This window comes from Marmota flaviventris, chromosome 1 (assembly GCF_047511675.1).
Source record: "Marmota flaviventris isolate mMarFla1 chromosome 1, mMarFla1.hap1, whole genome shotgun sequence".
NCBI classification, from domain to species: domain Eukaryota; kingdom Metazoa; phylum Chordata; class Mammalia; order Rodentia; family Sciuridae; genus Marmota; species Marmota flaviventris.
The window spans coordinates 192,389,996-192,413,606 of NC_092498.1; the positions used below are offsets into that span (position 1 = coordinate 192,389,996).

The following is a 23,611-nucleotide window of genomic DNA, read 5'->3' on the forward strand; positions in this document are numbered from 1 at the left end:
CTGTCTCTCTTTCTAAGGTTTCCTAGCACTTAGTTCTCATGCACTGGCCCTGGATTTGACCAGAACCCCTCTGCTCAATTTTAGCCTCAGTAAAAGGAGAACGTAAGATCATATACGTCTCAGGTTTTGATTCAACGTGAAGTACGTAGTCCCACTAGGAAGTCTTTCTCACTATTGAGCCTAAATCACAATTGAACCTAGATCTAATGATACCATACAGAATCAATAAGCCAAACCCAAGATGTGGAATATTCTAAAAACCCAATGATACTGATCCAGTTGCTGCAATAAATCAATGTGATTAAAGGCAAAGAAAGGGAATATTAGAAAATAAAAAAGAATTTAAGAGGAATAATGACCTGGTAAAATGTGTAAATCTGGTTTGGATCCTAACAAACCACAAAAACAAACCAATGACACCGATATAGGAAAAATCTGAACATACATCCAGTATTAGTATTAGAAGCATTATCATTAATTCTGTAACTACTCAAAAAAAAAATGGCATGGAGACTATCATTCAAAAAAAAAAGTTCAAGAGGAATATGGAAATAGTTATGAGGAGAATATTCAGACATCTAAGAAATGCCTTAAAGTCTAATAAGCCAGCAGAGTGCCGTGGTGACTCAGGAGGCTGAGGCAGGAGTATTATTAAGTGCAAGATCAGCCTCAGCAACTTAGCAAGGTGCTATGCAAAATAGCAGGACTATGTCTGAAAATAAAAAATTAAAAGGGCTGGGGATGTAGCTCAATAGTAAAGCACCCCTGGGTTAAATCCCCAACAAGAAAAAACAAAGTAACAAAAACCAAAATGATAGGCCGAAAAGAAAGAAAAAGAGCAAAGAAAAAAGTGGATAAGTTCAAGTTGGTGTTAGGGAGAGACCTCTGGGATTCTATCTGGAAAGCTGTATAATAAAAAATTTATTAGAAACATTTGATTTACCTTTACCCCATAATTTTCTCCATACTATACCTATAAATATACAATTTGTTTTTTACTGCAACAATGTTTAAACCAAATTGTCCTTCAGAATAAGAAGACCTAAGAAACAAAAACATGCTCAAAGACTTATAATAATAACTTTTCTTTTTTTAATATTTATTTATGTATCTTTAGTTTTTGGTGGACACATTATTTTGTTTTTTATGTGGTGCTGAGGATTGAACCCAGTGCCTCATGAGCCACAACCCCAGCCCCCAAAATAATAGCTTTTCTGGTAACAGCAAAAAACTGGAAACAACTCAAATTTCTACAATAGAAAAATGTGTAAACTGTAGCGTATTCATATGATGGAACACTACTCAGCAGTTAAAAAAAAAAAACAACAAATCATGGGACTGGGGATAGCTCAGTTGGTAGAGTGCTTGCCTTACACGCACAAAACCCTGGGTTCAATCCCCAGCACCAAAAAAAAAAAAAAAAAAAAAAAAAACTACTGATATTTGCAATAACATGAATAAGTCCCAAAAGTGTTCAGTGAAAGAAACCTACACAAAGGTTGTGCACTGCATGAACCTAGAACAAACTTAATCTAAGTTGGAGGAAAAGTCAGAATTGTTACCTGTTATTTTAATCCATTTGTGCTGCTATAACAGAAAATCTGAGACTGAGTAATTTATAAAGGACAAATTTATTTCCTATAATTCAGGAGGCTGGGAAGTCCCAGATCCAGGCAACCACATCTGGCAAGAGTCTTTGTGCTGCCTCATCCCATGGGAGAAGGTTGAAGGGCAAGAGTTCACAGGGAAGGGGGATGGGGATGGGGAGGAATGAAGCGGGGGAGGAAGGGAGAAGAGAGAGAGAGAGAATGAATCCAACTTGCTTTTATAAAACCACTCATGTGATAACACCACCACTCCTGCAATAATAATCCACCCACAAGGGCAGAGTCCTCATGGCCTAATCTCTTAGAGGTCCCAGCTCTTGACATTACTGCACTGGGAATAAAGCCTCTAGGCACATGAACTCTGGGGGACATCTTCAAACCATAGTGGCACCTATAGGAGAGTGGGGGTAGGTATTGCCTGGGAAGAGACATGAAGGAACTTTCTGGGGGTCTTGGTAATATTCCAGCTGGGTAAGGGCTTTGGATTATGCAGATATAGGCATTTGTTAAAATTCAAATAGGCTGGGGTTGTGGCTCAGTGGTAAAGCGCTTGCCTGGCACTGGGTTCGAGCCTCAGCGCCACATAAAAATAAAATATTGTGTCCACCTACAACTAGAAAATGAATTAAAAAATTCAAGTAGTCTACTTAATTTGTGCATTTTTATATGTAAATTCTACCTTAAAAGGAATAAAGTAAAAATATTGACCCCCTAATAAATGGCATGCACACTCAAGTATTCTGAGGTTGAAAATGGCACTGTTGTCTGCAACTTACTTTAAAATGCAACTAAAAAGCAAATTGATGGACTTGGACAGTGAAATTTTCCAACCCTCTGTAGGTCTGAAAACTTTTTTTTTTTTTTCTTTTTTTTTGCCCCTGGGGATTGAATCCAGGGGCGCTTAACCACTGAGCCACATCCCCAGCCCTTTATATTTTGAGACAGGGTCTTGCTAAGTTGCTCAAACTGATTTTGAACTTGTGATCCTCCTATCTCAACCTATCATATCGCTGGGATTACAGGTGTGGGCCACCATGCCTGGCTCCTAGTAAAATATCGACACAAATAGAAAAGTGAACTGATGAAATAAATTGTGGTCATAAGGTATATGTACTGCATGTGCCTGTAGGTGTGTACAAGTACATATGTGCACACATTTGTGTATGCTGCAAGCAACACACATACATGATGAAATGGTACACAGCTCTTGAGAGTAATAAGGTCCTTTGCCCCTGCCTGTGAACAAAGATCTCCAAGATATGTAGGGTGAAAAAAGCAGGGAGAGTAGGGTTTTTGGAAACATAGCCACATTGGTGACAGTTCTGCAGAAAGTCCTGGTCAAACTCAGTATGCACCGTGCCGACAGCATGTCGACTCAAACTCACAGCTCACGTCTTCCTGCCCCAACATTGGGGGAGCCTACTGAGTGTCCTAGCCCAAGAGTGCTGGCAAGTCCACACCTCTGGGGTACACCTTAACCAACAGCAGACAGAAAGGGGTGGGTAACTACATTCTTACCTTTCAGACAACTCTGGAGGTACTCTGTATACTTTTCAGGAAAGTCTTGGCAAAATCATGTTCTTGTTACCCAGAGTGATAATCACTCTACACATTCTTATGTAGGCTTTGTCCCTTACTCCTGTTTTGTTTTGTTTTTTTTTTAAAGCAACGAGGAATATCTTAATATGCTACTATGGAGTGTAGCTCAGCGCTCTACTGCTGAGCCACAACCCCAGCCCACTCCTGTGCTCTTAGATGGCTCCTCAAGCCACCTGTACCCAAGGCCTTGATTCAAGTTCTGCTTCCAGAGGATCCCAGATTAGACCATATCTGGTACCATTTGTACTAACCATTGGACATGGGCCGGATGAGGTGGCACATATCTGTAAACCCGGCGTCCCAGGAGGCTGAGGGAGGAGGCTTGCAGGTTTGAAGCCAGCCTCAGAAACTTAGCAAGGCTATAAGCAACCTAATGAGAGCCTGTCTCAAAATAAAAAAATAAAATAAAAAGGGCTGGGGATATGGTTCGGTGGCTCAGTGCCCTTAGGTTCAATCCTTAGTACCAAAAAAAAAAAAAAAAAAAGATGGTGGGGAGAATGGCTGGGATATAGCTCAGTGGTGGAGTGCCCCTGGGTTAAAAATGTGTGTTGGGGCTGGGGTTGGGGCTCAGTGGTAGAGCACTTGCCTAGCATGTGTAAGGCACTGGGTTCAAAACTCTGCATCTCAAAAAATAAAACAAAGGTATTGTGTCCATCTATGACTAAAAAAAAAAGTATGTGTGTTGCTGAGGATTAAACCCAGGGTCTCATGCATGCCAGGCAAGTGCTCTACCACTGAGCTACACCCAACCCATTGCACCTGTATTTTTCATAGATGACAAATAACAAGAACCCTATGGTGCTCAGTGTGAGCTAATACCGAGTCCCTCACTTGTGCAGGATTGTGAGGAGGTGTAGATGGGAGGGGGCTGGCACGTGTTCAGCGGCCTTGGACTACTAGCAACTAAGGGCTGTGAGGTTGACTAGCTTTGGTTAACAAATTTGGGAGCTCTGAAGAAAACTGACAGGTTCAGGTCAGCCGATCACTCAGGACATTTGTGAAGGCCAGAGGCTTCTATGGCAACGTTCAGAGAGACCCACAACTCCAACCAGAAAAAGTAAGGTCCAGGATTTAGCCACAGGGGACAACAGAAATGGATCTTGAGGGGGCTGAATACAAAGCTAGACGGGGGGAAGTTATTGACCTTGTGTATTCACCCCTGACTTAGGGGTTATCTTGGAAAATGCTCCTGAACCCTGCCCCATGCTGTTGGGACAGCTCTCTGGAACCTAGACATGGTAGTGGCCTATAGGAAATGAAATGATGTCAGGTCTGCCTTGGCATTCCAAAAAAGGCACGGGATGGCCCAGAGAGGTGGGAATGTAAAGATGACCAATGAACCTACTACCAGACCATATTCCCCAGGAGAAGCCCAGAGACTGCTCCCTTCAGTCATGAATGTATTAGTGAGGAAGGCCATGGCACCCTTGAGACACCAGTGGTGCTGTCCTCTATAGGCAAGGGATGACAGGAGATGCTGCCATAACACCATGTTCCCAGTATCACTGGGGTTGATGAGATCTTGGCACAATCAAGATGGGCCATTCTACCAGGCAGAAGATGGTGGACACAAGGTCTGCGCCTCCAATCCCAGCAACTCAGGACTGAGGCAGGAGGATCGCCAGTTCAAGGCCAGCCTCAGCAATTTACATAGGCCATAGGCAACTGAGCAAGAATCTCTCTCCAGGGGGTGGGGATGTGGCTCAAGTGGTAACGAGCTCGTCTGGCATGCGCAGGGCGCTGGTTTGATCCTCAGCACCACATAAAAATAAATAAAAATAAAGGTATTGTGTCCAACTTTACAACTAAAAAATAAATATTTGAAAAATATTAAAAAAAAAAAAAAGAATCTCTCTCCAAATAAAAACTAACAAAGATGGGGATGTGGCTTGGTGGTTAAGCGGTTCAATCTCCAGTACCAACCAACCCCCACCCCCACCCCCTCAAAAAAAGCAGCAGCTGCTGCTGGTGGACACAATTACATTCACCAGCAAGGCCAGATGGCAACCAGCAGTGAACCTAGGCAATGGCTCTTAAACCTCAGCATCCCTATGGGACAAGATGGTTGGGAGTTGGCAAGGGTGCTGCCTGACATGTTTAACAAGACAAAAAAGTTAAGAACTTGTCAGCAGTGGAAAGTCACCATGTCTTCATTCAGGTCCCAGGTTTGAGCCAGGTCTCTGACACACAGCCAACTGGATGAAAGGAAAGCTTGGAAAGATGGCCTTCAAAAAGGGCCACCCGCTGGGTGTGTTGGCACATGCCCATAATCCCAGTGGCTTGGGAGGCTGAGGCAGGAGGATCCTGAGTTCAAAGCCAGCCTCAGCAATGAATGACAAGGGGTCAAGAAACTCAGACTCCTGACTCTAAATAAAATACAAAATAGAGCTGGGGATGTGGCTCAGTGGTGGATGGAGTGCCTTCGAGTTCAAGCCCTGGTAACCCCCTCAAAAAAAAAAAAAAAAAAAAAGGCCAACCTAAGTACCCACAACAAATTTCCCGCAGCTCACATCTTCCCTAGTGGGACTTAGGATACCTGTGTCCTCAGTAAGCAGGTATCCAAAGCCTTCTGTGGACTGCTGGACAGTCTGAGCTGGCACAAGTACCAAGGTAGGTAAAATGCTATCACTCGCCCCCACTACTCTTAAGCCAGGGGATGACAGGAGCTTCAGCTAAAGACTTCTCAGGGTAGGTCCAACAAGTTAAAGCACTAGCCTGTGGTTATTTCCCTGGTCCCGAGTTCAAATCGGGATGGTTTTAACAGCCAGCAGAACCCTCACGATGAGTAAGAGTAGCCATTCTGTGTAGGTTCCAGAACTGCTCACTCCCCACTCCCAAGATACATCTGAAGCAAGCACAGAGTCCTCCTGGGATTGCAGCCCTCAGTGCCCTTTCCATTGAGATTTAAAGATGACTGCCATCCTATCCCCATTCATGGCACCTTTGAGTCTCTACAAAACACCAATGATGGTGAATGACCGTGAGCTATTTAATTAGCCAAGTACAGTTCCAATACGGCTACCACCTGGGTGTGCTGAAGCTCCTGGAAAAGATACCATAGCCTCTGGCACTTGATTTGCAGCTAATGTTCTAATCTTTCAAATCCTACAGATAAAAAGGATCAAAAGCAGTTTGTAAGTGGGCGGGACAACAGTATACCTTCTTCCACTTGCCCCAGGGCTATGTTCACTGTCAGGGACATTCATGGACTGTCTTCTGACCTGATATATGAAGGACACTGTGTTATTTGGATGGGTGTGTGTGTGGGGGGGGGTAGGGCCAAGTCTCTGAAATAGGCATCTAGAAAAGCAGCACAGAGGGGATCAGCAAAGACAGGTCAGAGGCAGCATCAACAGAGACAGCTTATAACTGTTGTCATGGCCAACATGGACAGGGAAAACCGACCTCATGGACCCAAAGTGACGCCTCCCTATATTTAAGGACCTGAGAAGATCTAGAGCCAGCTTCTTTTGAGCTTCCTAAACTGGGGCACTATTGAGAACTAAGGTGATCAAGAAACAAGGGAGGAGGAGGAGGAACAAGGGGAAAAAGAGAAAATTGCCTTTAGAGTTTATTCCCCCAAAGCCCAAACAGCCCCAAATTTTCCCAGTGTGCAAACTATCCATTTGAAATGAATTGGCACTGGAATAAAATACTGAAGAAATAGACTTTTATTTCATACTTGCAGAGGTGTAGCAGCAACAATACTTGCAATGCATGAAGTCACAGAAAACTTATAAAACAAAAAGCAATTCTAAGCAAAGCAAACTCATACCTTCTAGATGACCTCCCACTCCCACCCCAATAACGTGTATATCACTGGAGGGAAAACAGCAGTATAAGCAAACATTCTTGGGTCAAATACATATCAGGAACATAATACTGGCCAATGTAACTTTTTAAAGCTATTTCAGTGGTAAATAAACATTAAAGCATTAAACAACACAGTATTCACATCATCAGATTTCCTAATCCTCAGGATTAAAAGTACATTTTCATTATTTAAGCATGTTCCTTGGACTTGAATAAAGAAATACAAATAAGTCAGGCATGGTGATGCATGCCTGGGAGGCTAAGGCAGGACGATCACAAGTTCAAGGCCAACTTCAAAAACTTAATGTAACCCTGTCTCAAAAATAAAAATGGCTGGGGATGCAGGTCAGTGGCAGAGTATCCCTGGGTTCAATCCCTAGTACAATAAGAGAAAGAAAGCAAGAAAGAAAAGTAACTCAGTGATATCACAGGTCAAGGGTCATGCTGGTTCTGTGAAGACGATTTATCTTCAAGTCCCCCCAGGATAACTGGAAAACACATTCAGCAGATCTCTATCCCCAGTACCTCCTTTCCATTCACCCCAGAAGCCCAAGAGCCTGGGGAACTTCTGGCATGAGCTATTTGGCTCCATGGTGGCAGAGACCCAATCCTTTTCCTTGGCTAGCACCCAGGGCTAAGGGAAGAGGAACTGAGGGAAGTGGAGTGGGAAGGGCTAGATCCCACACCATGGGATCTCAGACGTCTCAAAGATTCAAGTGAAATAGAAATGTCTCCTCAGCCAGCCTAGAGAGGCAAGACAGACAGACCACAGTGATGGTCAAGAGTGACAGGGAAGCCGAGGGCGGTGGCGCTTAAATGTAATCCCAGTGACTCAGAGGCTGAGGCAGGAGGATTACAAGTTCAAAGCCAGCCTCAGCAAGTTATCGAGGCACTATGTAACTCAGTGAGACCCTGTCTCTAAGAAAATATATAAAAGGGCTGGGGATGTGGCTCAGTGGTAAAGCACCCCTGGGTTCAATCTCTGGTACCAAAAAGAGTGACAGGGAGAGGGTCTGTAGGTGACCTGCTTACCCATTCAATTTATTCATGCCTGTCTTATGACAAAAATGTTTTTGTTCCACATTCCAAAAGTCTGTGGGTAAGATGGGTAAATAACAACACAAGACAATGAAAGATGGAGAAGGACGAGTTCTGAACTGGTTCCCAATCCTTTGGGACTTATGGACATTTACAAATTTAATTCTTCCCCTTTATCTCAAATTAAATAGCTTTATACAAATAAAATTTGAAAATATAAAACATTTATTTATTGAGACAGGATATCACTATGTTGCCCAGGTTGGCCTTGAACTCCTGATCCTCCTGCTTCAGCCTCCCTAGTAGCTGGGATTATAGGTGTGTGCCATCATGCCCAGCTAAAACAATTTTTTAAAAAAATTTTTTGTAGTTATAGACAGACAGCATGCCTTTATTTTATGTGGTGCTAAGCATCTAACCCAGTGCCTCACATGTGACAGACAAGTGCTCTGCCACCGAGTTATATACAGTCCCAGCCCTAAAACAATTCTTAAAAGTTAAAAATAGACCTTATTTTCCATACCAAAAAAATATTCCAAGTGAATATGAAGTACAATTTTGACTCTTTAGCCTATAGATAAAAGTACAGCTTAAATCATACAGGCAAAAAAAAAAAAAATCAAAACAAACTACATTCAGTAGTCTTCATCTCAGTGATAATGTTGATATTGCTACTTACAATCTAAAGTATATGTAGTAGGATACACTAAATAAGTAATTACATCTGGGCATGGCAGCACACGCCTGTAATCCCAGAAACTCGGGAGCCTAAGACAGGAGGATTGCAAGTTCAAAGCCAACCTCAGCAACTTACTGAGGCCCTAAGCAACTTAACAAGACCCTTAGTAATTTAGCAAGATGCTGTCTCACAATAAAAGATAAAAAAGAGGGCTGGGGATGTATCTCAGTGGTAAAGTACTCCTAGGTCAATCCCTGGTACAAAAAAAAAAAAAAAACAAAAAAGGTAATTACATCAGGTTATCAGGAATCAAAATTTGCAGTGTAAAAGAAACCAAAAGAAAAAAATCCTGTATTCAGGGGGTATAGAGGAAATATCTACAACTTTTCACCGAGTTTTGCTGTGAACCTAGAACTGCTCAAAACATTAAAAAGTCTATTTTAAAAACCTAGTAATCTTCCACTTGAATTGGAAATACTAAAATGCACTTAACATTTGCTTCCCCCACTCCTTCTAAACAAGTATTTTATTTCCTAGCAATACCCAGGGCAAGAGCTTAAAAAACAATACTGTCCAGGAACAAGCTAATCTAAGCAATCTAACCTAGTAGTGATCTAACCCAGCTGCTAATCTAGCACTTAAACTGTGATCTCTAAATATTTCTCACTATAAGGAACCAGGACAACTTCTTCATGAAACTAATCTAAAACTATAGCAGAATATGTACAGAATAAGTCCAAAATTATATATTTTTTAAAATATGGTCACATCAAATTAACAGACGCCAGTTTGAAGGGACTCCAATTGGTAAAGATGAGATATTTTGAGCATCAAAAGACCTCTTTGATTAAAAAAAAAAAAAACTAAACTAAAAATATCCACATTCATAATAAAATTCTCACCTACCCAAAACAGAAGCTTACTGGTCATGCTGGAAGGTTTCTGGGGTATCAGCTCATGATTCTAACAACTCAAAAGTAAAGTGAAAGAATCTAGCATCTATCTGCCTTGCTTATGCTATACACTTTTGCTGAGTAACCAACTGGTCAGGGGAATTCTTAGTGGAGAACCACAATTAGTAAATAAAGAAGAAACGATGGAATTGAAAAGCTGCCATTTTGTGACCCTTGATGAAATTAGGACTATAGGCAACAATCACCAACGACTGCTGAATCATCATCTGATGAAAGATGAGGAACTTTCTAGTGGCAAGATGGAGCTGATGACTCCTGGTCAGTCTTAGCATCACCCAGGCAATGATGTCTTCCCACCAAAAGAGTTGAACCTGAATCCATCCAGCCTCTCGCTCTAACCTCTCCAGAGGGCTAGCTCCACCTGTCCACAGAAAACATGAGGGAGGGAACATGCCCCCAAACCACCACAAATATAAAATGTAGGAAATTCCAAGACATTCAACCCGGATAACTTGAACAAAGAAGGGCAACATAATAAGCGATGTTACAGACTAGAGACTTAAGAAATATGTCGCACACAGTAAAGGGAGCTTGTTTTTAGATCCTGATTCAAACAGAAGAACTATATATAATACTGTAATTCCTCAAGAAATTAGACAAAGAACAAGCTAAACACAAAGTTGGGCGAAGGTAGGAAATAAAAGATTAGAGCAAAGGTAAGTGAAATAGGGAATAGAAAACCTGTGCAAAAAATAAAAGTTGGATTTTTTTAGGGATCAACAAAATTGACAAACCTTTAGCTAGATGGTTTAATAAAAATAAATGTCATAAATGAAAGACGGACATTACAACTGATGCCATAGAAATAAAAAACATTGTAAGAGAATTCCAAGAGAAGCCATATGCTGACATTTGGAGTAACCCACAAGAGATGAATGCACTTTTAGAAACACACAACCTACCAAGACTGAATCATGAAGTAGAAAATCTGAGCAGAGCCAGGTGTGGTGGCACACACCTATAATCCGAGCAACTCCGGAGGCTGAGGCAGGATTCCAAGTTCAAGATCAGACTCAGCAACTTGGTGAGCCCCTAAGCAGCTGAGCAAGACCCTGTCTCAAAAAATAAAAAGGACTGAGAATGTAGCTCAGTGGTAATGTGCTCCTGGGTTCCATCCCCAGTATTAAAAAGAAAAAAAAAAATTTAAAAAGAAAAAATGTGAACACAGCAATAACTAGTAAGGAGATTGAATCAGTAACCAAAAACCTCAAAGAGAAACCCAGAACCAGATGGTGTCACTAGGGAATTCTACCAAACATTTAAATAATTAATTCAATTCTCCTGAAAATCTTCCAAAAAAACTGAAGAGGACACCTCCAAGTTCATTCTATGAGGCCCATTTTGTCCTAATACCAAAGCCAAAAAAAGACAAAGAAAACCACAGGCCAATCTCCCTAATGAACACTGAGGCAAAAATCCCCAACAAAATACTAGCAAACTGAATACAACAGCACATTAAAAGGAATATGGATTGGGGTTATGGCTTACTGGTAGAGCACTTGCCTAGCATGTGTGAGGCACTGGGTTTGATCCTCAGCACCACATAAAAATAAATAAAGGTACGTTTAAAAAAAAAAAAAAAGGAATATATACCATGATCAAATGGGATTTACTCCTGGAATGCAAGAATGGTTCAACATATGAAAAAGCAATCAGTGTAATACACTGGATTATCAGAAAGAAGGGCAAAACCAGGATCAACTCAGCTGAGCCAGAAAGAGCACACCCAGCAAGACACAACACCCTTTCATGATAAACAAAACAAACCAGGAAAAGAAGAAAACTACCTCAACCTAATAAAGGCTTAAAGTCACTCAATGGGGAAAGAGCGCAATCTCCTCCTATAAGAACAGAACAAAGCAAGGATGCCTGTTTTTGCCACTTCTACTCATCAGAGGACTAGAAGTCCTAAACAGACCACCTAGGCAAGAAAGAAAGAAAAGGCATTCAAGGATTGGGGTTGTGGCTCAGCGGTAGAGCGCTTGCCTAGCATGTGCGAGGCCCTGGGTTTGATCCTCAGCACCACATAAAAACAGGTAAATAAAATAAAGGCATTATGTCCAACTACACCAAAAAAAAAAAAAAGGGCATTCAAACTAACAAGAAAGTAAAATTACCTCTTTGTATGTCACATGGTCTTACATACAGAAAACACTAAAGATTCCATAAAAAAAAAAAAAAGAAAAGAAAACCTGCTAGGACTAATAAATGAATTCAGTAAAGTAGAAGGACACAAAAATCAACACAGAAATTAGTTGCATTTCTATACCCTGACACTGAACAATCCTAAAAGGAAATAAGAAAAAACAATTCCATGTGCAAAAGCATCAAGAAGTTTGGGTGTGGCTCTCGCCTATATTCAGAGCTATTCCACAGCTGAGGCAGGAGGATCCCAAGTTGGAGGCTAGCCCACAGCAACTCAGCAAGACCTGTCTCAAAAAATAACAAGGGCTGTGGGTGTATTTCAGTGATAGAGCTCCCCCTGGGTTCAATCCCCAGTTACTAGAGGAAATGAATTTTAAAAAAATAAAAATAAATTTTAAAAAAGGTAAAATACTTAGGAATAAACTTCACCAAGGAGACAAAAGACTTACACAGTGAAAAGTACAAAACACTACTTCAGTCTTCATGGATTGGAAGACTTAATATATTTACAATGACCATATCATCTAAAATGATCCAGAGTCAACACAGCCCCTATCAAAATTCCAAAGGCATTTTTGCAGAAGTAGAAAAACTCATCCTAAAATTCATATGGAATCTCAAAGAACCCAAAGAGCAAGACAATATTGAAAAAGAACAAAGTCTGAAGACTTATATTTCTTTATTTCAAAATATATTACAAAGCTACAGTAATCAAAAACAGTGTCAATGCCCTACAGACTAAACAATGGATGAAAACAGAGGCCAGAAGTAAATACTCTTGTATACAGTCAAACAATTATCAACCAAGGTGCCAAGATCATTTGATGGGGAAAGGACATCCAAAATTAGTTCAAGCCCAGTGCAGTGACAAATGTCTATAATCCTAGCTGCTCAGGAGGCTCAGGCAGGAGCATCACAAGTTTGAGGTCAGACTGGGTGATTTTGTGGGACCCTGTCTCAAAATAAAAAAGAAAGGGGTTGGGGATATAGCTTAGTGGTAGAGCACCCCTAGGTTTTAGGGGTAGAGAGAGACAAATCAACAGTGAAAAGGCAAGGCAACCCACAGAATTGCATAACATATCTGCAAACCAAGTATCTGATAGAATAAATACTCAGAATATATAAGGAAATCCTACAACTCAAAAGCAAAACCACCAGGTTTGAAAATATGCAAAGGGTTGAATAGAAATTTCTCCAAAGATAGTATGAGGCACTAAGCAACTCAGTGAGACCTTGTCTCTAAATAAAATATAAAATAAGGCTGGGGATATGGCTCAGTGGTTGAGTGCCCCCAAGTTCAATTCCTGGTACAAAAAAAAAAAAAAAGCCAATCGGCAGTGAAAACTGCTCTACATCACACATATCAAAATCACAATATAAGGGCTGGGGTTGTGACTCAGTGTTAGAGCATTTGCCTAGCATGCGTGAGGCACTGGGTTCAATTCTCAGCATCACATACAAATAAATAAAGGTCCTTCAACTAAAAACAAAATTTTTTTTTTAAATCACAATATCAACTCATTAGGATGGTCACTATAAAAAAAAAGCAACAGAAAATGAGTGTTACCAAAGATGTGGAGAAACTGGGGCCCCATGTATTGTTGGTGAGATTGTAAAATGGTGCAACTGCTCTGGAAAGCAGTATGGGATGGCGGCGGGGTGGGGGGAGGTGGGGTCCACAAAAAATGAAAACAGAATGATTGCCATTATGATCCAGCAAGATTCCACTTGAAGGCATATATCTGACAGTATTGAGAAGAATTGATCTCAAGGAGAGTGGAAAGTTCCAATATTTTACTGGGAGGTAAAAGATCTGGCTTCTCTAGCTCCAAATCTCCTGGATATTACATGATATTATGAACCACTGTTATTTTTAGTGGATATCATAATGGCATATGGTTATGCTTTTTAAGCAAAGGATTTATACCGAATTGCTTATGGGGGAAAAAATTACGTTTCCTAAGACTTAATATGCTTATGCTAAAAAAGAAATATGAAAGAGTGTGGAAAAAGGGCAGATGGGAAAGAGTGGCAGGAGAGTCACAATGTTGATGCTGGGTGACAGGGACATGTCAGTATGCTATTCTACTTTCATGAGAATTTCCATAATAAAAAGTTTAAAACAAATCAAAGAAGAAAAGGCTGGATGGATGTTTTAAATGGTTGGCAGAATTAATTTTTTATATATATATATATATATTTTTTGTGTGTGTGTGTGTGTGTGTGTGTGTGATGGGGGAAGAGGGTGCTGGGGATTGAACCCAGGACTTTGTGCATGCAATAAGCATTCTACCAACTGAGCTATATCCCCAGCCCTAATTTTTTGTATTTTATAACAATATCATATAACACATGCTATTATTAATTATAAAAAGCATTACATTTCAATTTGCATCTAATGAATAGAAAAACAAAACAGAATGATCAAGCTTCAAGTAAGGTTCTTCATCACAGCCACAAGCATGAAGAAAACTAGTCCATTCAGTGCATTGAACAGAGGGACAAAGGGTGCAACAGGGACACATCTGAACAATAATAGAGAAATTTCTTCTGGGAACATCCTCTCCCCTACCCCCCTACCCCAAGTCAGGGAATACAAACCAAGAATAAGAGAATGTTAATGCCTTTTCTTGGATTCCTAGGGTGGCCTTACTTCCTTTCTGTTAATAGAAAAGCAATCCATCAAGCAAGGAGTTCAGAGTGGGTGAAGGGTACACAGACCACAAAATGATGACATCCAAGAGAGACAAGGATCCAAGATAAACAACAGAACTTGATGAAGGCTGATTTCATCAAGCACAGGGCACTTGAGAAAGATCTAGAAATCCAGAAACCAGCAAAATATCAAGTTCAGCAGGGAAGTCAGTCGCTATCAACAGAACCAAAAGGTAGGAATGAAATGTCAACAACTAGCCTAGTCAGGTGCAATCTCAAACAAAGGAGAACTGAAAAAGGCAGTAAGAATGATGCCCCAACTGAGGCTGGGTCACAAAGGAGAGAGAACATTCGGAAGAGCAGTTGGAGGTGTGGCAGGCTTGGCAGTGGTACCCTGCAAAGAGAGTCAGGGAACTGGGTGCTGTGCTGTGTCCATTCCTAGAATTCCACCATTTGTAAAACTTTTTTGTTGTTGTTGTTGTTTTTATTATTATTATTATTATTATTATCATTATTTTTAAAGCTTCTCCAGCCAAGTGTGGTGGCACATGCCTATAATCCCAGCAACTTAGGAGGCTAAGACAGAAGGATCCCAAGTTCAAGGCCAGCTTCAGCAATTTAGCGAGGACCTAAGCAACTTGGACCCTGTCTCAAAATAAAAAATTTTAAAAGGACAGGGTGGTGGCTGAGAATGTAGCTCAGTGGTAAAGCACCCCTGGGTTAAATAAAATAAAAAGGTTCTCCAGGGTCCCTTCCATTGCTCTGAAATTCTATACAGGGGGAAAAAAAAATAAGAAAACCATCAGTTTCACCTCAAAGACATTTATTAAACTTGACGGGATGGTTCACTTTTGATGCCTTCGCTACCCAGGAACAAGGGATGGGGTTCTGGAGAACCCAGAAGAACAAAGAAAACGCGAAGACACTCCATCTGCCAGGCAGAGCATACACAAGAAGACTAACATGGGGAGGGGAAGATGACTTCCCACGAGTTGCTGCTGCAACATCTCACGGGGCCCTGGTAACAGGTGGAATGCTATTCACCCACATTCCCCAGGATCAGTTGCTCCAGAAATTCTCTGGGCACCTGTGCACAGGATAGTTCCTTAGCAAGCTCACATGTTGTCGATATATTCACATAACTATGCACAGTGCTACACGGAACTCAGGCACCATGTCTTGATTCCCACCCCAACGAAACAATCTTGAAAGCCACAGTTCTGTGAGGTCACCTCACTGACCTATGATGCCCCACTAGTGAGCAGGAGAGTGAGACCCTCCCATCAGAGTGTGTCTGTGTTCCCTGTCAGAAAGCCTGTCAGCCCCATGTCTAAAAATTACTCAGAAGTTAACACTGAGCCCAAGCCCTCAGATTTCTCAATCCTTTCTAAGAGGAGGGCTTATTGGTATTCCAAAGTCCAAGGTTCTTTCTTCTGGCAAGGTCTAGGCCAAGAGGTTGGGAATCACTCCAGGGCAGTCACCCCTACTTCTTTTTCTGAGTCTAGAGGTCATTAAGGAATGATCCTGTTATTTCTGTTGCCAGAGTCTAAGGGCAGCTCTCCTGGGGCAAGACAGGTGGATTGGAATCTGCCCAGCAGGAAGAACAGTTCCTGAACTCCAGGGCTCAGGAGGGGAAGCTGGAAAGGCCCTGCAAGAGGCATAGAGCCCTGCCACACCCCATGAAAGCTTCAACTTCCCCATGGGTGGATTGTGAACCTTAACTTCTCATCAGACCCCAACCTGGGGTGAGAAGTAGGGGGCCCCAGTTTCCTGACTCTTCCTCAAATGTTAACAGCCTACACCCAAACTAGCTAATTTCCTTGTAGGCTCTGTTCCACGTAGTGGTGGGTAAACTGAAGTCAGACTTCAGCAAATAACTCTGAAGGAACATCAGGTTCTGGTTTGTTCTCCTTTTGCAGTTAACTGTGCAAGACTCTATACTCAAATATAATGATAAAGCTACTTAACCACCAGACAGTGGAAAGAACTTTCAGTAGGAGGCAGACCTGGCTTCTAGCCCCAAGTCTCCAACCTGTCTTTGTTTTTCATGATGTTGGGGATCTATCCTAGGGCCCTGCATATACTAGGCAAACGCTATGTCAGTAAGCTACGTCCCCAGCCCTTCAACATACCTTGTCATGTTGTGGGTGCCTTGCCTCTTAGTTTCCTCATCTATAAATACAGAGGCCACCTGTCCCTAATTACCTCACCCAAGTATAAAAGACAAGGGAGGTAAAACCCCGAGGTCCTAAGCAGCAGAATTACCATCATCTGCCAGAGAGCTCTTTTTTTTTTTTTTTTTTTTTTGCTCAAGCAGCCCCATCCCAGGCCACCCAAGAGCACAAACGGCATTACTCAAGACCTGAACACGAGAGGCCCTCTGTGTTCCAGCAGTTTTTGCTAATGCCCTCAATAAAGCTGATTCCATCAGAACCCAGCAGAATAAGACAATATTCTCCAGCAATCCAAGGGGCTTCCGAGCTTACCTGTTGTCCCACATTACCTACCAATACCACCTCTAGAAAGGTTCTAGATCTAAGTCCTAAAGAAGGTTTAAAAAACACCAAGAGGAAGACACACTCCTACCCCTTTCAGGTTCTAAACGAGCAACTCCACATTGGGGTTCTTCCCTGTGAGCTCTGCAGGAGGACTTCACTTCACACCAACTGGAAAACAGAAGCATGTCCTCTTATAGGTGACCTAAGTGGCCTCATAGGTGCATACCAAAAAGCAAGTAGCCACTTAAAGAATTAAACCAGCCTGAACTTGCCAGGCAACCCCACTACAAATCACTGTTCATGTTAGGTTTGTGACCAAGGGGGTGCTGTCATGGCTGGAGGGGTAAAGCTGGCAAATAACTCTGAAGAGGGACAGAGGGGGAAGGGTAGGGGAGGGCAGGGGTACTGAGGGCAGGGCTGGTTCAGGGAGCCTGTTGCAAGATGAGCTCTGTGATCTCTGCCCTGCTCCCCAGCCTCATGGGAATCCCATAGTAGGCTGTCCCTGGACTGACATATACAAACGTAGTCTGGGCCACTTGGTAGAGACCTGCAAAGAAGGGGTTCAGGAGATATGCTGCCACGTTCAACGGGAAGATTTGCCCAGCATGTGTGTGCCCAGAAAGGATCAGGTTAATATCTGGCCGCGCCTGGAGGGCTCTCTTGGCAGCCAGGGGCTGGTGAGCTAGCAAAATGATGGTGTGGTCTGGGGTGCAGCCCCCCAGGGCCTTGTCAAGATCCATGCCATGGCCAGAGTAGTGCAGAATGTCTGCTTCGATATCATCCACTCCGGCCAAGCAGATCCAGTCTTCACTTTCACCACCACCACCACCACCACCACCGCCACCGCCACGCTGGGCCCCCGTGGCAGAAATCTTCACATTCTCATTGTGAAGTGGCCGGACACGCAGGGACTCCAGCAGTGCAAACCAGTTGCTGACATCCGACGTATAGTACTCATGATTGCCCGTGACAAAGTAGGTGCCAAGGCGTGAATGAAGCTGGCCCAAAGGAGCAACAGCCGTCCGAAGGACAGAGGCTTCTGAATCAGAGAGGTCACCCACAATCACCGTGACATCGGGTTCCAATGCATTCACCATCTTCACAAACATCTCCATCTTGGTCCTGCCCACTGTGGGCCCCAAGTGAATGTCAGAGAGGAGCACGATCTTGAGGTTGTTCATAGAGAGGGGCAGCTGAGGGATGGGCAGCTGCACGGTTTTCACTGCTGGGGGCTTAGCAGCATTCAGGAGCCCCATCATGCTGAGCACGGCAGTCACCACCACCGCCAGGGCGGGCCTGAGCACCAGCTTCCTCGACTTGTCAAGGCTGCCCACGATCCTACCGCTGCGCCAGGCCAAGAGCTGGTAGGCCTGCTCCATGCCGCTGAGGATGCAGAGGAAGAAAACCATGATGATGTAAGCACCCAGGCAGGAGTAGGCCGCCAGGGAAAAGAAGTAGGGCTCCTCGGCCACCAGAAAGAGCATGGTGAAGAAACTGGAATGGGCCAGGGCCAGAAACACCATCACGACCAGTTTCCAAAGCTGGAAACAGGTGGACTCCATTGCTGGGGGGTGACAGAGGTTGCTCACTGTGCTACGCCAGATGTAGAGGGAACCAATGAGCATGAGCGAGTTGACAAAGAGAGCAAGCTGCAGGCGGAACAGCCATCGCCAGGCCCTGAGCTCCAGGCTCTGTGCCAGATAGGAGCGGGAGAGGATCATGGACACGAAGACAGTGACCGCAGCCAGGGCAGCCTTCGAGCCCAGGGAGAGCTGCCTGAAGTACGCCATTCTCTCTGCTCCTAGAAGAGTCCCCACCAGTTCTGTGCAGGCGGGCTCTGGAAGGCGAGTTCCTTAGAAAGGACAGTGGCCAACGAGAGGCTTCCAGGTCAGCTCGGCCTGCAACCAGGAACTGGTGTCAGCTTTGTGGGATATTAGAGTCGCTTTATCCCCATTCAAAACCCGATGGCCACTAATATCTGCCCAACCTGCCTCAAATCTAAGCCACTCATATAGTCAGGTACTACACTATTGTTATTTAAATACAAACACACAGCATGGTGACATGATGGGCAGCTTTTATTTTTGCACAGCGTTCTGTATGTTTAAACTTTCTCCACAGTAAGCTTGAACATTTTTTTTTTAAAATAAGAAAGACATTATTCTACATCAACAGTTCTCAAGTGACACCCTCTCAGAAGATCCATTTAGTCAGACACTATTTTCATACTACTACTAAGCCATCACCACTTTTTCCATTCTCACTGTCATGCATATACAGTAGAGCTTTCTACTGTATGCACCTGAAGCTACATGACATGTCATATGGTAATGGACTAAATGCAGAAGTACATTTAAAAATGTCTCTTATTAAGACACAGAATGTAAAACAATGTGACTGCACCCTGATATTGAGAAATACTATTATCTTTCATAAGAATATGTTTATTACTATGTAATAGTCTTGTTACTTCTAAAAGAAATTGATAAATATTTTCAAATTTTGTCCAGGACATTGAAAGCAATAAATGCAAACAAGGCAATAAAGGAAAGCTAGGCTGCTGGCTCTAGTCTTCAGCTCTAGACACAGAAGCCCAGAAGGGACACCTAAGAATTCCTGAAGTGATGCTGGCCTCCCCTTGAGGGCCTCAGACAGGGTACACCCCACCCACTTAATGATGCTTTAGGAGAGTGATGATCTATTACCCAGAGGGCTGCTCTGTAGACCTGTTCTTCATCCACAAATCCTTATCTACCCCTCTTCAGATACTGGTTAAGATCTTCCTCCCATCCCCCACTCCACTCTGCCACTGAACTATTTCCCAGTTCCACCTTCAACAGCTTCTTATAGTAGTCTAGCTCCAACCTCAGAGTTCCTCTAGACCTTTCAATTATGACAAAAAAAAAATGTTTAATAAGGGGGGCGGGGGGGAGGCAAGAGAGATGGGGGCAGGAGAACCACAGACAGATGGAGAGGGAGCAGCAGCTGCCAATACCCAATTTGAGACAACCTTTTCCCAAAATGAAAATATTCTCAGCAGCTGTTTTCCAAATACTTAAGATTTTCCATCTTGGTTTTAGATAAATAACTTTGTTCTGGGCGCGTATTGATAGCCTTTTATCAAAGGGTGTAACTCATAAGTCAACAGGTTCAAATCCCACCAACCTGTATTAAAAGGTGCCCAGACTCAATGCACCTGAACTCTGGAGGAACCCAACCGAAGTTGATTTGTTGAACGTGCAGTGAGGCAATTGCCGCGTTCCAAACTACTCCCTCTCTTTCCGCAGATGTGACGCAGAGCTCCCCAGGTGAACGCCCCCACGCCCCAACAGCCTCTCTGACCACGATCTGTCAACGCTGGTGCCCACCTGCAGCCTGCCTCCTCCCACCCTCAATCTGGCCTGCAAAACCCTAAAGAAAAAGGGTCCCACGAACGCGATGAAACACCATGCCCAATAGCAGGCGGCGGGGGATTGGCGAGGAGGAGACCAGATGTTTGAAAGGAAGATCACCCTCCAGAAAAACATTACAAGGTTCATCTTTGAGGGGGCCTCTCCTGACCCCATTTATCTCCTTCCGGAGCGCTCCGCAGAGCACGGAACTAGGCAAGGGAGGGCGCACCAAACCGGAGTCCACTGAGCCCTCCAATAGCCCGCGCGACTTGGATTCCCTCTCCTGGAAATCCGAAATTGAATAGGTTTAGGCGCACCTCATCTCCCCACCTCGTTACACAAATGGGGAAGTAGGTCCATGCAAAAGGAGCAGTCCGAGCGGAACACACAGGCGACCCAGCTACAGGGAAGGACGCGCGCCCCGCCCGATCTGCCCGGCCCGCCCCCGACAGGAAGGCCAGTCCATTGCCTGAGCTCGGCCTGTTGCCTGCCTGCTCGGGGACACTCCGGGGTCTCAAGCTCCCGGCTTTGCCAGGACCTGAAGTGACCACGGCCTCAGTCTGGCTTCCCATCAGCCTGCCCCCAGCAGTGCGTCCCAGCGCTGGAGTCCCGCAGACTTACGAGCAAGCCGCCCGCAGAACCCAGCAGCAGCGGCGCCAGCATCAAAGAGAGGATGCGAACCAGGACCCCAATCATAACCATTCTCCAACCTCTCGGCTCCGCAGTCGGCGCCGGGGCCAGCCGCTCGGCCTTTCTTGGCTGAGGACCCGCAGCCTGGCGCCGCCCCCTCGCCTGCTCCGCCCCCGGCTCCACCCCGCGGTAGCAGAGCCAGGGGTTGAGGTGAAAGGGAGAGCCCTCGCCATGCGCCTCCGCGTGATTCCAGCGCAGGGTTATCTGTTTTTTGCTAGTGACGGCCTAGGGGAGAACCCTTTGGAATGGCGATCGAGAGGCCCTACTGTCAACAGCTTGATAACGCTCCCGGGAGCTGGACATTGCCAAGGGGTCTCCTTTTACCTTGGCGGCTTGGAGAGAACTCAAGGGCGAAATTGATAACACTAAACCTAACTCCGATCCTAAAACTCTAAAGCACGGGTTCTCGAAGTGTGGTCTATGGTCCAACCAAATCGACATCACCTGGAACTTATTAGAAATGCAAATTCTGGAGCCCCCTCCCAAAAAACTCTGAATCAGAAACTGGGGTGGGGTGGGGGTATGAAACCCAGCTATCTCTAATTTTACAAACTCTCCAACTCATTATGATCTATGCTGAAGTTCGAGAACCATTGCTCTAATTACGGATAAATTTAGAAGTGTGATTCAGCTGTGGCAAAATTTATTCGAATGTCACCCTCCAAAACAGTTGGGTCTGCAGTTTATTTCATGGAGTTTTGAGTGATAAGAGCAGCAGTGCCTCCCACCTTTCAGTTTTGCATTTGGTTCTCTTGTCATCTCTGCATTGTGGGCAGATCTGTCAAATGGGCATGAACAGCACTATTTTTACATTTGGAGAAAGGTTTCGTTGTAAACTAACTTGTCCCGGGCCTCAGAAAACTTCCAGACTTTAATGCAAAGTTACCCTCTTTTTCCTGGTTGCTTCCCTGCACCCTTTGAAAATCCCGCTGTTCTTTCACTACCCAAGTTTCAACTGGGGCTCAGTGGAAGCGCACTTGACCGGCATGTGTGAGGCACTGGGTTCGATTCTCAGCACCGCATAAAAATAAATTTAAAAATAAAGGTCTGTCAACAACTAAAAAAAAAAAAAATTAAAAAAAAATTTAAGGGAAGAAAACTCTAGGGATATTGCTTTTAAGTATATGTATTTAAATTTTCCCAGTTGTGTTGAGTTAAAACTTACATAACATAAAATCCAATCTTTTAGATGTCGTTGTCTAACTTTTAATTTTGTTAACTTTTTATTTTGAAAAACAAACGTGTGGTCTAATTATGCTATTGACAAAGACTCTCCCCTTGACCAGACTTTAGTTAGATTCCTCTGAGCTCTCTTCTCAATTAAGTCTCCAATGTGGCCTTCCTATTTTGTCTTGCCCTTGCTGGGCCTTGTCACCTTGTAACTCCTTATATCATGTATTTGTTTTGTGTTGCTTTTTGTATCTAATAGTTTTTTTTTTTTAATAAGTAAAAAGTTTTTACTTTTTAAGGAGTCAAAATAGTAATCTTAGTTTATCTCTTGATGTTGCAAAAAAACTTTTTCATATTGTATAACAACATATCCAAACCTCCTGTTTGCCCATGCCCTCTCCCACTGGACATTTCCTTGAGAGACCAGGACAGGATCAGTCACTGATTTTCCTTCTATTCATGCATATAATGCCAACTCCCCCTCCTTGATCTGTGAAGTCCTTTCTTAACTCTGCAATTCTAATCCAGTACTGAAGAGCAAGAGTTTGCTGGGAAAGGTGACACACACCTGTAATGCCAGCTACTCAGGAGGCTGAGGCAGGAAAATAAAAAGTTCAAGGCCAATCTGAGAAACTTGGCAAGACCCTGACTCAAAACTAAAATTAAAAAAGACTGGGAATATAGCTTAGTGGTCAAGCACTTCTGGGTTCAATCCCAACTACTCCTTCCCAACATCCCGCCCACCCCCCCCAAAAGAGGAAGGACTTCAGGACAGGCAACTTAGTCAGAATTCTGCCTCTGCTACTTACCATTTATCTGACTGTGGACAAGTTGCATAATCTCTCTGAGCTGTAGTTTCTTCATTGGTGAAAAAGACATAACAACATCAAATTCACTGGGTAATGGTGGTGGTGGTGGGAGTCACCAGAGACAATGGTTGGCAAATACAAGATATTAGTGGGACAGTTGATGAAATCAGAATTAGATTTGTAGATCAGATAATATCATGCATCGATGTTAATGTCCCTCATCTCCATAATGGCCCAGAATCTAAAGATTAAATAGTAGTTTTGTATTGATTTTGATCAATGATGTAGATATGTTAGAGAATGTTCTTGGTGTTTGGAAACAAAAGGACATGATCTTTGCAACTGACTCTACCAGTCCCAAAACTAAAAAACTAAAAATGTGGAAAGAGAAAGTCCCAAAACTAAAAATGTGGAAAGAGAAAACAGGATTCAAGAGTTGGTAGTCTAGGCATGAAAAGAACGCAGGAAAGGTAAGTAAATGTGGAAAATGTTAACAAATTTGGGGACTCAGTGAAGAGATTCTTTGTACTGTTGTCGCCCCA

The 23,611-nt window shown here is 43.4% G+C and overlaps 2 protein-coding genes across 3 annotated transcripts in view; both read right to left on the minus strand.

The window, feature by feature from the left end:
- Glb1 (galactosidase beta 1) overlaps nucleotides 1–21,240 on the minus strand; it is a 92,368-nt gene extending 71,128 nt beyond the window's left edge. Inside the window, exon 1 of the mRNA XM_027932161.3 lies at nucleotides 21,022–21,240. Coding sequence (XP_027787962.3) covers nucleotides 21,022–21,102 — 81 coding nt within the window. The 5' untranslated portion in view covers nucleotides 21,103–21,240. The remainder of the gene's footprint in view (nucleotides 1–21,021) is intronic.
- Tmppe (transmembrane protein with metallophosphoesterase domain) lies at nucleotides 12,774–20,798 on the minus strand. Of its 2 annotated transcripts, none has more exons than XM_027932163.3 (2): nucleotides 20,718–20,798; nucleotides 12,774–18,906 (listed from the first exon to the last, which is right to left on the minus strand). In XM_027932163.3, exon 2 carries the CDS (start codon nucleotides 18,796–18,798, stop codon nucleotides 17,431–17,433), a length of 1,368 nt encoding a protein of 455 aa, XP_027787964.3. In that variant the 5' UTR covers nucleotides 18,799–18,906; nucleotides 20,718–20,798; the 3' UTR covers nucleotides 12,774–17,430. The 2 variants fall into 2 exon arrangements, with proteins under 2 accessions (XP_027787964.3, XP_071475805.1); XM_071619704.1 differs by having other exon boundaries at nucleotides 12,774–18,391; nucleotides 20,718–20,782.
- Nucleotides 21,241–23,611: the final 2,371 nt, after the last annotated feature.